This window comes from Excalfactoria chinensis, chromosome 2, assembly GCF_039878825.1.
Source record: "Excalfactoria chinensis isolate bCotChi1 chromosome 2, bCotChi1.hap2, whole genome shotgun sequence".
Lineage (NCBI taxonomy): Eukaryota > Metazoa > Chordata > Aves > Galliformes > Phasianidae > Excalfactoria > Excalfactoria chinensis.
The window spans coordinates 69,322,173-69,335,626 of NC_092826.1; the positions used below are offsets into that span (position 1 = coordinate 69,322,173).

The following is a 13,454-nucleotide window of genomic DNA, read 5'->3' on the forward strand; positions in this document are numbered from 1 at the left end:
AATGTATATTTCTTTTTTCTTCTGTGGTGGAAAGTAACATGATAAAGTAGTTGACCTGTAGGAAAGGCCTGAAGGCAATCTGAGAGGTCTGTATGTAACAAGAAATTTGTTTAAAATAACTTGGAGAATGTTAAGATAATATAATGTATCCTCTTTACTGTTAGCTTCTGCTTTCGAAAGAAGAATTTCTACCTTGAGCGATCAAATACTTTCTTAGAGCAGTTCAGATTAGTAATGTTTTCTAGTTGAAACATAAACTTTGTAGATGTGTAGCTGAGGGAAGCATTATGGGCTGCAGCAGCCTTTCAGCTAAGTTCAGTAGCTTTGAGGTCTGCTGGCCATTCTGGAGCTGAGCAGAGGCTTGGACTGCTGGTCTGATCCTTTGTACTTCCTTTCTTGGCTTCTGGCCTATCTTTATCCCATCTCTTGCTATGCAAAAATTCTCAGCATTCTCTGAGATGAAATCCTGTCAAGGCCAAACTTAACCCTCTCCAGTAAAGTTTAGTTGTTATTGCTCTCTTATCCTATTTAAGAGGGTCATAGAAGACAAGAAGATGAATTTCCTTTTATGTTTAGGTTCCTGACTCTGCAGCTTGACAGAAATCTGAAGCAGCTTTTCCTTTTCTGAGTTTTAGTTAGTGACTCATGGAACGTGTGGCCAGTGCAGGCATTTGGGGGTCCTGGGCCTTGGGTCTGCAGCAAGCATGCACAAGCTGCGCTGGCGAGGATACTGGTGGATGTCTGAGTGACTGGTTTTATTCATTTGCTCTTAGTCTGCCTTTATAAGGAATTCTTTAAGACTCTCTTAATAACCTGCTTTTACAACGAGGAGCTGATTAAATGAGAAAACACTTGGGGCACAGGACGGTGTTTCTCCGTGTTTCTGTGGGACAGGAGAAAACAGCCCACACACATCTGTGGTTGAGCATGTATATGTGAAATTCAGTTTGTAGGAATGGATTGGTGCTGTTGTGTGAGTGTCACAGAGAGGGGCTACTGACATACATGTAACATGGAGTAATAGTAACATTTTGTTTTCACAAGCAAGACATTTGATGTAAAATAGCATTTTCATTTTGACTACAGTAAATCCATGCAGTGTGACAAATAGGATGGATACTTTTCTCTCAAAGTTGGATTTTCTAGATCTTTGTATTGAAAGGACTCAGAATTTCCTTGTTTTGCATTGCTAACAAAATAAAAAGAACTATTAAATAACAATTCAGAATCTGCACATCAGAACAGGGTAAAAATACAAACAAAATGCTTTAATGGTACCCATATACTCATCTAATGTATTCTACACCTAAACTTCATACTAGTTAAAGAAGTTAACATTGAGTATTCTCAAAATGCTTGCTGACTCTACAGTTAAATTTAATCTGTATAGCTGATGAGTCAAAAGTTAAATATATAATAAAGCATCATTGCTAGAGGTATCAGACTGTCCATCAAACTTAAATGTTTCTGTAGTATGTACGTGTAATACTATAGTCATTCTTTGTTTCAATTGTTTTAATTTATTTTTGACAGATACTTCCTCACTGTAGGAATTGGGACAGTGTGCTCACTGATATTCCCAACATGGAATCTAAATGACCGTGTTGGCACTTAACTTGAAATATTTTTAAAATGGGTATGCATTCAGTAGCATAGGAATTAAGTTTTCTAAGAGCAGTATAAAGAGCAAACTACGTTTGCAAATCAGAATGATGTTACACTTTGGGTTTTTTCTAAATGTGTTTTATTTTTCAGGTGGCAGAGATAAGCGTGGAGGCCCCATTCTAACGTTTCCAGCACGTAGTAATCATGATAGAATACGGCAAGAAGACCTTAGGAGACTAATTTCATACCTAGCTTGTATTCCAAGGTAAGTGCTGGTCACTTGATAGACTCTGAGGCTTTGCAGAAAGACAAATGCAGTGTACTTCAGTACACTCGCAAGCTAGAATATATTGTGTAGACTGAGGTTGTCACAATGCTCCTGTCTGTTAATTGTGTCAGATAAGTTATTGCATCCTGATACAACACAGGAAAACCCAGGAGAAATATATGTAAAATTTCTTGTACAGGTCTTAGATAAAACTGCAGAGTTGTCTGTGAAAGTATTGATGTCAGTGTATTATAAAAAAATTAAGCTATTGATTACAATGCATTATTTAAACAAATCACCAGATCTAGTGCTTGTACATTTGTCTGTATGTACATATATGTATATATTCCCTCATTGTTCAATGGATGTATATTCTTCATTATATGTACATTGTTCAGGATTTTGTATCTCTGCAAGCATGGCAAAAATTTGATAATGAAAATAGCTTTATTAAAAGCTTGATTTATTTTCATACAAGTCATGTGTTAAGGACTAGTCTTACAACTACTTAACTGAGAAGTCCTAATTGGTGCAAACAGCCCCACACAATTCATCTGTCAATTAATTACTGTTGTGCTGTTACTGTACATAGTTGAGAGTTTTTGGCAACAGATCAGAACTCCTAAGGTAGTGTTCCATCTTAGATTTACGTGAATTTAACAATTTATCTGATTATTAAATGTTACTAAATTTTAGTCATCTGCAGTGACTGGACAAAGTATTTGTGTAGTTCAGGTTTACCAAAGAGATAATCTTGTCTGACCAAAACCTGCAGAAACAATTTTTATGATCCCTAGCTGAAACACATTCATCTTTTATCAGATGACAAGGGCTATGTGATTGAGACTGGGGGGGCTCATCTGCATCACATGGCAAGGGGCTGCTTTGTGCAACCTTGTGGATGACTAGGTGCATGCCTCATGAGTTAGTGGCAAGCGCTCTTCCTCATGAATGGATAGTTGGTGTGGAAGGGTAGGTATAGGCTGAGCAGCACTCAGAAGTAGTGTGAAGCTTTTCAGTAGTGAGTGTGTCTTAACCTCAAAACAGTATTTGTATTTGTCCTTTTAATTTTGTGATGCTCTTAAAAAATATATACGATGTGGTCAGAAAAATCTGAAGTTATAATCTACATGTATTCTTCTGTTATCATTGCTATTTTTGGGCAAAGCCAAACAATTTTCTTGATAAACTCCTTTTTAAGCTGGTTTTTTTTTTCTTTTTTTTGTTGTTGTTTTTTTTTTTTTAAGCCAACATTAAAACAACTAATCTTCTAAGGAAGTTATATTGCTACTCCTTTCAGCAGCACTTCAGCTCTCCAGAGTTAGTCATAACTCATCTATCACGTAGTGCGACCAATGAGACTGTGTAAAGGGTGCCAATTGAAGTGTTCTTACTTCCTGGAGAGTCTAAAAGCCTCGCCACACAAATTCGAGAATTGCGTTTATGTTAGTCACATCACTGAAAGAGATTCATGTACTCAGACCGTGGATGTTTGGTCTCTTTTGATAGTCTGTTGGTTATGACTCGATTTTGAAATACATTCTCTTTTCATGTTAACCTGTTCCTGTTGTTCTCCTGGAACAAAATCAAAATTTCTGGTGTTGGTGGTGATCGCTGCTGTTAATCAGCTCTACAAAGTATACTAAGTGCACAAGAGAAGAAAAGAAACGAAATCTGCTGTTCTCAGAAGAGTTGCCAGGAAATTTGAGTATAAGCTCTGCCAACTTTTGGACAGCAAAAATGAGCTCAAATTTTGTAGAAAGAAGTTGATATGGTTTTCTTTACAGTGATAAAATACTTTCTTATCCATCATATATCCAGAAATTGATCTTGTCACGGAAGTGATTGTCAGTAAGGGTTTTCATCTGCAGACCAACAATTTTTAACTCTCAGATTAACTGGGATATCTGAAATGGTTTATCGAATATTGCAGAAGTGGTAGGTAAGAACAGCTTATCAACTTCTGTCTTTTAGAGGTTCCCCTCAGTGATTAGAAAAACATGGACATTATTATCAGTAAAGTGTGTGCTCAACAGAGACATTTGTAAATGAATTACATATAGGTGCTTCTGTAAATGGTGACTTCAGTGTATGTGTGGGGTGGAAGTGACACAAGTGATTGTTCATTAGGTTATCACACTTTAACTAGGGAGTGTGTTGCTGTAGAAGTGCTGTCTGTGTTTGAATTTGTACCACTTTCTTGATAACCTTTTTTTCTTTCTTCTGCAGTGAGGAAGTATGTAAAAGAGGATTCACTGTCATTGTAGATATGCGTGGGTCAAAATGGGACTCTATAAAGCCTCTGCTGAAGATTTTACAGGAATCCTTCCCATGTTGTATTCATGTTGCACTGATAATCAAGCCAGACAATTTCTGGCAGAAACAGAGGACTAACTTTGGCAGCTCTAAGTTTGAGTTTGAGGTAATTTCCCCTATGCTATGTGGATTTATATTTATTTCACAATTTAAGTACTCATTACCGATTGACATCTTAAGCATTCTCAGGTAAATAATGTTCTGGATGAGAAGAGATATAGATGAGGCCAGTAGTTCTAGAGGGAATGTAGTTTCTTTTATATACATAAACGAGATGTGCACATCATCATATGTACTGTCTTTGAGCGTGAAAATAGATGGACTTTGGGTTTTATCCTCAAAGGGAAATCATTAGTTTTCATATGTATTTTGTCTGCATTATGGTAATTGTTCTATCATGAACATTCTGTATGGAGGAAATCAGCCAAGTAAATGAACCCTGCCATTGTCCTGCTGCTGATTTACAATATGCGAGTCAAAAGTTAATCAGAGTAGTAGCCAGAAGAGTGGTTTCTTCAATGTGGTGAGATAAAGAAACAACATTTCTCTCACTGGGGGACAATACTGGCAAGACGGGAGGCTGATCACAATTGACATTGGTGAAGAAGTCTATAAAAGAATTCATGTGGACTTCAGAGTAAAACGATCAACTTATAAACAGAGAAAACCAAAAACTTGAAAGATAAATTCTTTTCAGTAACAGCATTTTTAAATTTTTTTCTTTATTTCCTTTTAGACAAATATGGTGTCTCTGGAAGGCCTTACCAAAGTAGTTGACCCTTCTCAGCTAACCCCAGAATTTGATGGCTGTTTGGAGTACAACCATGAGGAGTGGATAGAAATCAGAGTTGCCTTTGAGGACTATATTAGCAATGCAACCCATATGCTGTCCAGACTGGAGGAACTGCAAGATATATTGTCAAAAAAGGAAATGCCTCAGGACTTGGAAGGTGCTCGCAATATGATAGAGGAACATTCACAATTAAAAAAGAAAGTCATTAAGGCTCCTATTGAGGACCTTGATGTGGAAGGACAGAAGTTGCTCCAGCGAATACAGAGCAGTGACAGCTTTCCCAAAAAGAACTCTGGGTCAGGGAATGCAGACTTACAGAACCTTTTACCCAAAGTATCCACCATGCTGGACAGGCTGCACTCAACACGGCAGCATCTGCATCAGATGTGGCATGTGCGGAAATTGAAATTGGACCAATGCTTTCAGCTCAGGCTGTTTGAGCAGGATGCTGAAAAGGTAAGAGGCTGGGGAGGGGAAGGTAAGTGGGCACTGTCATTAGAAAGAAACAGTGATTGACTGACTTGAGTAACAAGGATAATTTCAAGTAGTATTTTTTGTCTTTAGAGTTATTTAGTAGTCCCTTAATAAGAAATAAGGCAGGATTTATTTTTTTTTATTGATAGTGAATCTTAGTCTCCCAAAGTAGAGGGGATGGAGTAGTAATTCTAAGCTGTAAAGAACATAGGTGACTCACTGAAGGTAAATTTAAGTGATGATGACTTAAAGTTTTTGCTTTGGTACCTTTTTTCTCCAGACAGATGCTTTTGCAGGTATAAAATGAAGATGAATGCTTCATACTTTATGATGATTAAGGATTATATTAGTCTCTTTTTGAGTGACCCTTGGGATTTGAATGACAGGTAGTCAACAAAGTCTGAAGAGACTGATGTGGAAAACTGCTTTATTGATTCCAGATTTAAGATCCCAGGCTAAAAACTACTGTATCTTTTTTGACAATGCATATGTCATTGACAGAGGACTGACTGATTTCAGAGTGCTTTGAGTTAACCAGTCGTATTGAATGATAAAGTCCATGATCGTCATGGAACTTGAAGAACCACTATAGCAGGCAGTGCACCGTTAGATGAGCTCAAATAAGATCTGTTTTCATGAGGAATGGTTTTGTGATTGTTTGTTAACTTGTTACTGTGGAACAAATAGCTTTGAGGAAAGATAGGAAGGTTTTCTGTGGGTGAAGAAATAATAGACTATGCAATCAAATGGGAAGTGTAGTTTTGTCACATTTCTTGAAATATTTGACATAAAAATGCCTTTGTTGGGTGAGACCAAAGGTCTGTGTTATACTAGTGTTCTCTCCAGTTGTAGTGATTAGCAGATGCCTGGGGAAGAGCAAACACAGAGCAAGCAGATATAGCACTTCTGCCTCTGTCTTCCTCTGTTTTCTTCCCCTGTACTTGCCTGTTCCCTGATCGTTTCTGCTCAGGGGCTTTCATAACAGTAGTTTTCTACTATGTTTAAAAAAGAAGCTTCTGAACCAAATAAAGCAAGTGTTTACTGAATGGATGTAGCTGAAAATAGTAGAGGCATGTGTAAGGAGTGGAGAAAAAAATCCAGTCAAGTAAATTTAGAGTCAAAAAGCTAGAAAAGAATAAGTCAGTGCTGTACTATTGTTCTTTCAGGACCCAAGTACATTTTAGCAACTGTTCAGTGATTTATGGAACAAACAAAACATATTTTGGTTTTGAAAGAAACATTCTTCATTTACTTATCTAAAAATTGTATACCTAATTTGGGCTTTAAGACGCTCCTTGTCATATACTTGAGCCTGGGAAATTGATCTCTGTCTTGCCATGTGATTATATAAGCTCATATATGTGTTTTCTAGATTCCTGATTCCAAGAATAATTCTATATTAGATTCATGCATTCATCTTGCAAAATAGAGGGGAATATTAAGCACCTCAAAAGGAAGTTGACAACAGCTAGAGTGCTTGTGACTTCATTCCCACATCAAGCAGTAGACCGGGATTCAAAAGATGGTTTCTGTGGTATCATAACCCACTTCTTGGTTAAGACTCATGTCTCAACGGACTTGTAGCCTTTGATAATTGATAATATTACTCTGCACGCTGTTCTGAATACTTTAACAGATGTTTAAATAAGTACTTACTACTCATTGCTTCCATTTCTTTTAGAACACTCTCTTTCATAACCTAGAGAGTAGGTAGGGAGGTCTTATGAGCTGAAATATAGCAAGAATTTGAAGACCTGTGTGCATTAAACCTCACCTTTTGCTGTACTGTTTGGTTTGTGAAAACTTCATCTTTCAGTGCCATTGCTAACATACCTATGAACTTCCAGTGATGGCCATTGCTAGATAAGACCTTTCCTAAATTTTGTTTGAATATTAAGATGCTTTACACAGAGATGTATTTCAAGTTTGTTAGTTATTTTTTTTTTTTTCTGGAAGAAAGATAATCTGTAATACTGCTCAAGTTTTTTTTCTTTCTTTCTTTTTTTTCTTTTTTTTTTTTTTTTTTTTTTTCTATGTGGTACAAAATTTATTCTCCAATCTGTCATAAAGTTATGAACTAAAAATATCAAACTTGCTAAAGGACGTGATCAGCAGGAACAAATTTATAACTGATTTCCATGAGTTGCCATTTTCATTCTAAATTACTAAAGTGCTGACATTATGAAACGCTGACACTAAAGACCTGTATAAGCTTAGTAATGGGGCTATGCTCCAAGTGTCTATGTTTACTATGATTTCCTACTAATGAAATTGATTTTATTGTATTTTGAGATAAACACCTAAATGAAAGGTTCAGCAGCCTCAGCTGTTGGTCCAAGAAGTCAGATTTCAGCACTCATTTGTTTAAAATATACAGTAACTTACAGGAGAAAGAGTATCAGGATGAATTTTAATGGCCTTAGGTTCTTTCTGTTGTCTTTGTTCACAGATTTCTCATGTTACTTGCATATAATTTAATTTGTTCCATAACAAATGAGTGATTTTTTTCTGTAATATTTTCTTGTAGATGTTTGACTGGATCACACACAACAAAGGTCTGTTTCTGAACAGCTACACGGAAATAGGAACCAGTCATCCCCACGCAATGGAACTTCAGACACAGCACAATCACTTTGCCATGAATTGTATGGTAAGAACAGGCCTTACTTGACAGCACTGGCACATGTATTTGCTCTCTGTAAAGGCAGAACTCAGAAATCATACACACAAATCATCCCTTCTGTTACAACTAGTACAAAGCTGCATTTGAGCAGTGAAATCATATGATACAAGAAGAAAATAAAGGACAGCTAAGCACAGAGGTACTGTGATCAGGCAATTAAATTGTTTGGACCATTGGTAATATTTGGTGCAACCTTAGAATTTCTGAAATATGTGAATTCAAACTTAGAGAACCTGGGATATGTGCTTGAGTATGGTATTACATCTCTGGGAATTCTGTACAATATGACTTATAAACAAACAAAAACTGCCACCACCACCAACAACAGAAAAAAAGTCTCAGTATCTTCTGAATTGATTGCATCTTAGGTACAACACGTTCTGAGAAGTGACCAGTAACTGACCCCAGTATAATAGTTTTCCTTTTTTATTGGAACACACACCTTTCATTACTGATGTAGAGGAATGAAGCTAAAACAAACACTTTTCTTGTCAAGTATGATCTTGAGATGATTCATCAGTAGGTTACAATTAAGAATGAAATTTGTAATTGGCAGTGAGTGAAAGATGCTTATTATCAGTTTTATGAATGCTCTGTCTGGAAATGGGGGATAAGTTCTCAAGCATACTTTGGTACTTTTTCACAAGGAGGGCTGGAGGTGTATAAGTAACTTTGGGAGTCTGGGCTTAAATCCAGTTCCTGGCTTTCAGGGATTGGAAGAAGAACACTACCATGCTTGTTAGAAATTAACATCTTTGGCAGTTTAAGAATGGGAATTGAATTAAAGTATTGTCAGAACAATCAACTCTTGCAAGAGGGTGTTTTTGTAGGACAGGACTATAAAGTGTGGAAAGAAAGTATGGCAAAGTACACCAGGTAATTTGTCTTGCTGAAATTATAGAAGGGATAGTAAGGCAGGTCTTGTGTCTGGTATTGCCAGATGGGAGTGGAGGAATATGGTTTCTTCTGCAACTCAAGTATGTTTGTGAATGTTTCAAAATTTCATCGATTTTATTTATTTATTTTTAAGAATAAAGCAAACATTGTGGAACATTGTAATGAAGTTATGTCATGCAATATCATAGAGGCAACTTTGACCTTTAGGTCTGGAAGGTGCAGGTCCCCTCATTGGGCACAGAGAATTACTCCTGCATGGAGTAACAAATGTTTGTTGCTCATTGCTCTGCGCATGAAATACAGCAGAAGTAAACTTAGAGAAGGACCATAGGTGTCATTGACATGAGATAACTTTTGGAACTTTTTAATTCTGGATAGCTTCCCATGCTCTTCTTGGTCTATTACTCTAAAGATCAAATTTATTCAGTCTATCCAACTATTAATTACTGTTGACCCTTCAAAAATCAGAGGCTTTTTTTCTTCTCCTTTACTTTTTTTCTTTCTTTTTTTAACTTCCCTGCCAGGAAACACTTCAGCGGTGGATGTCTCATAATCCCTCCCCACTCTTAGCCTTTTTATGCTACTCTCTGTTTTGCCTGTAATCGAGCAAGTTAATTACACAGAGTTTTTCTCACTTTGCCCAGTGATTTCTTGAAGCATGTGAAGAACAGCTTAAATCTGGGGCAAATAAAACAACTCAAAAACTAGGGGGGCAAAAAAAAAAAAAAAAAAAAGCTGTGCTTTTTCAATGCATTTCTGTAGTGTGGCTTCTATGAAATGGTCCTTTCCCATAGAATGGGAAAATTATGAGTCTCTGGTTTTGATTTGACCAGCATTCAGGTTTTTGGAGTTCTGTTTGGTTAGATAACAAAAATTGTACGTGTACAGTAAGGGTATAAGCTATACTGGATGCACCAAGAAAAAACAAGGAAAACTGGAATTCAGCAGGCCTTGCTTTTCATTTGTTTATTACTGGAAAAAATGTCAGACAATCTTAACTCCTCCAAGAATGTTCAGCCTCTCCCTGATCAAATGCTTACCAAGTTGCTATTTTTTCAGAGTTGACATAAGATTTCTTACATGAATATTCTACCACCAGAGATGGTATTTATTTTTAAACCATCTACAGCAATGCAAATTTATTCAGTTGCATAGTGTAAAGGAAGGAGGTATGACAATTAAGTATTGTAATACTTATATCCAGGAGATTTTGAAGGCTTTTCCATGTGACCCTAATTGGACCCTAATAGGTCTTGCTTTTCAGGCAGTTTCTTTAGGCTCACTTTAGGCAGGGGAGGTCTGTTCAAAGGATAAGTGCTGCCCAAGCAGCTAAATACAACCTCTTGCACTAAGTCACAGCTTAACCCTGATAATTGATGTTGCAGCTGCTTTTCTTAACACATTGTGATTGCCACAGGGCACATGGTCTCCTCGCAGCAGGTGCTACCCTCCATCAATAGCTGGCCTGCCCATCTTCCCTTCCTCCATGAGTAGAAGCTTGGTTTTCCAAAGGGCACAGGAGGGCAGGTTTTGCAGCTGCTTCTGAGCTTGGATGAGATGCCAAAAATTTAATCCAATCTTCCAGTTTGAAATGAACCACCTGGTTGTAAGCCATCGTGAAAACTACTTAGTTCCTGTCATCAGCAAGAGTTTGGTACATCAAGGGCAAACAGGATTTACTGACTATTTCCTTTTTCCTTACGATGACTTTCTGCCATTTTTAGAATCAGTACTACAGCACAAAGTGGTTGAAAGTGTAAGCCAAATATGGTAAAACAAAAAGGTGGAGAATACACTGGGGCAGGAAATAGAACCACAGTTTCAGCAGTAGACATCTTATGTATTAAGTGTGTGGTATACTGTTGTGGTTGCCCTTCAAGGTACTAAAAGTAAGTTCCTGGAGGTCTTAAGCTTAATATGTAGTCTGATTCTCATTGCAGTGAAACTGTCCTAGAGAAAATTGGGATAGATGGAGCAATGTACATCAAAGGTGGAAATGTGTTTTGTTACCATTTGTTAACGCACATACATTGATGTGTCTAGAAATGCTCTCTGAAATGTACATGTTTTATATAATGTGCCATTACTGAAATCAAGCACTGATTAGTGGCAAGAGCATTTCTTTACAGGGCAAGTAATTCTCATCTTCCCTGGCTGTGGGGAAGAACAGTATCTCAGAGATTCTTTCCTCTAAAGATGAGAGTGGTTTTTCACTGTCATTTAAAAGGCCTGCTCTCAGCAACTAAAAACTGCCGTTGTCAAGTCCTGAGATTTATGTGAGCTAAGCAATACTCTGTTTTAGCTTCACGTTCCTCTTTGGGTGACTAAACCAGTGCTTCACTTCTCAAAACAAGTTTTTAGTACCTTTTAAGGTAAAAACATGCAAATAAGACATTGCAAGAGTTGTAAATACAAAAAATATCTCTCTAGTTTTTAAACTGCAAAAATAAAGAGGCTGTGATTGTACCATTAGTCTCGCATAGAAGAGTCAGAGAGGCTGATACTGTGTCTGTTCACTCTTTTTTTTTTTCTGCTACTTTCTTCAAGTCCTCTGGGAATTAAGGAAGACTAAAACAGTCATGAGATATGAGTGAGGAGTAGGATAATGTTATCTATTTCAATATTTTATTCTACTTTTCTTACAAGATCAAGTGGCCTTGCTTTCTCACTATGCTCAACTATGCCCCTTACTATGTAGGTATGTGGTCAAAATGATTGGAAAGAAGTTTAGTCAAACAAATAAACAAACAAAAAAAAAAACCAACAAAAACTTTCCATAGAGAAAGTTGACTGCCTACTGTTAAAGGGTGTGTTGTCAGTACTTCTTGTTTCAGGATGCTGATAGGTGTCCTCAGTAGAATCTGTGTTTATTAGCTATAATCTGAAAAATCCTGTTACTATGTCAGTCGTATGCATGTTTCTAAGTTGATTCATACTGTTTGCAGAACAAGCTGTTGGCATATACTAAACCATTTTTATCAAGATAGCAATCAATTTATTTCACTAAAAAAGAAAGTGCCAGAGATGAACATTGGTGGGAGGTTAGAGAACCTGAAATAGAAGTCTGAACACAGTACTTGAATCTCACTGGGATTAGAGAGTTAAAAGTTGCAGGGATGACGTACTTGGCTTGGCTTGCTCAAATCCAGCCACAGGGACTGGTACAAAGGAAAACATTAAGAGGGTCAGGTGAGGTAAAATTGGCTTAGCTGACAGAGTGACTCTTTCTTCTGTGTTGTACTGTGGACATTTTTCACTCTGAATTCTTTTTGTTTTTCAAATACATTTTATAACTACACAGAGTTGTCATTTGAGATAGACTCAAGCTTGGTGTGAATTCTATATTCACTTGAGCTTTCTGACTCTTCAGGAAACAAGACTAAATCCATAGGTTGTGAATTGTGCATTCTTTCTCAGATTACCTTGAAATGCAGATTTTCACAAAAGACTGGTAAATAAAAGAATGGTAAATAGTGTAAGCTAGCTCTTCTGTCCTGTTTTTTATCTTTTAAGTAACAGATTGCTCGTGCCAGGTTTTCAGTAAAAATACATAGATAAAATTTCAACAATAAAACCTATCACTTGTCCAACCAATCTAACATCCCTAATAGAAAAGGTAAAACTTTCAGAATTGGAATGGGGCAGAAGAGTAGATATTATGTACTCAGTGACCTTGTTAGTAGTTGTGAATAATTTCAATTCAAGCAAAACCATAGATTTGTGGTGTCATTGAAGTTCTCCATTCAAGGAATGCACAATTATGGATACTGATCACACTGGGAGGATGTTTTGAGTTCACATCCATAAGGTATTATTTCTGGTACTACAGGAGTTAATGCTTGGACAAAAGCTTGGAGGCCACCAACCTGAGAAGGGACTGAAAAGGCATACTGAGTCTGGACTATTTCCAGCCTCAGAGAGGCACTCTGAAATCAACAAAATGGCATAGAATGAGCTATATGTGCAAAATCTAGGAAGGATGAAGTAAATAAAAAAATGTAAAGAGCTGTCAATTGCAGAGAAGCTAATGCAGTAACTAGTATGCTCATGTCAGTAGATTGTGAACTGAAAAAACAGTGGTGTCACTGCAAGGGAACAGTGCTTATTTCACTTTTGATAATTATTGTGGATGCTGAATGTAAGATTTGTAAAGAAATTCCAATATATATATTTTTTAAGTTGGTCCTTCTAGAGAGCTAGGCTCAGTTTAGGTCATCGTTCTTAATGTCATGATGAGGAACATCAAAGTGAAAATGTCACAACTGTAATGGTGGGATGAAGGCACGGGCGTTTACAATGGGAGAGTGAAAGTAAATGAAAAGGAAGGGAGAAAAACATGGTGGTGATGGTGTTGGACTAAAGAGTCTTGTGCCAAGTTTTCCCATCTCTACCATGAAAAGTATAGGAGAGTGAAAAGA

At 37.0% G+C, this 13,454-nt stretch overlaps 1 protein-coding gene across 2 annotated transcripts in view; it reads left to right on the forward strand.

The window, feature by feature from the left end:
* TRIO (trio Rho guanine nucleotide exchange factor) overlaps positions 1 to 13,454 on the forward strand; it is a 224,951-nt gene that overhangs the window by 64,376 nt on the left and 147,121 nt on the right. For both annotated transcript variants that reach the window (XR_011902859.1, XM_072329481.1), the window contains exons 3-6: positions 1,756 to 1,870; positions 4,103 to 4,295; positions 4,926 to 5,438; positions 7,984 to 8,106. Coding sequence is in view for 1 of the 2 variants with exons in the window: in XM_072329481.1 (XP_072185582.1) it covers positions 1,756 to 1,870; positions 4,103 to 4,295; positions 4,926 to 5,438; positions 7,984 to 8,106 (944 nt within the window). In the remaining variant the exon portion in view is untranslated. The remainder of the gene's footprint in view (positions 1 to 1,755; positions 1,871 to 4,102; positions 4,296 to 4,925; positions 5,439 to 7,983; positions 8,107 to 13,454) is intronic.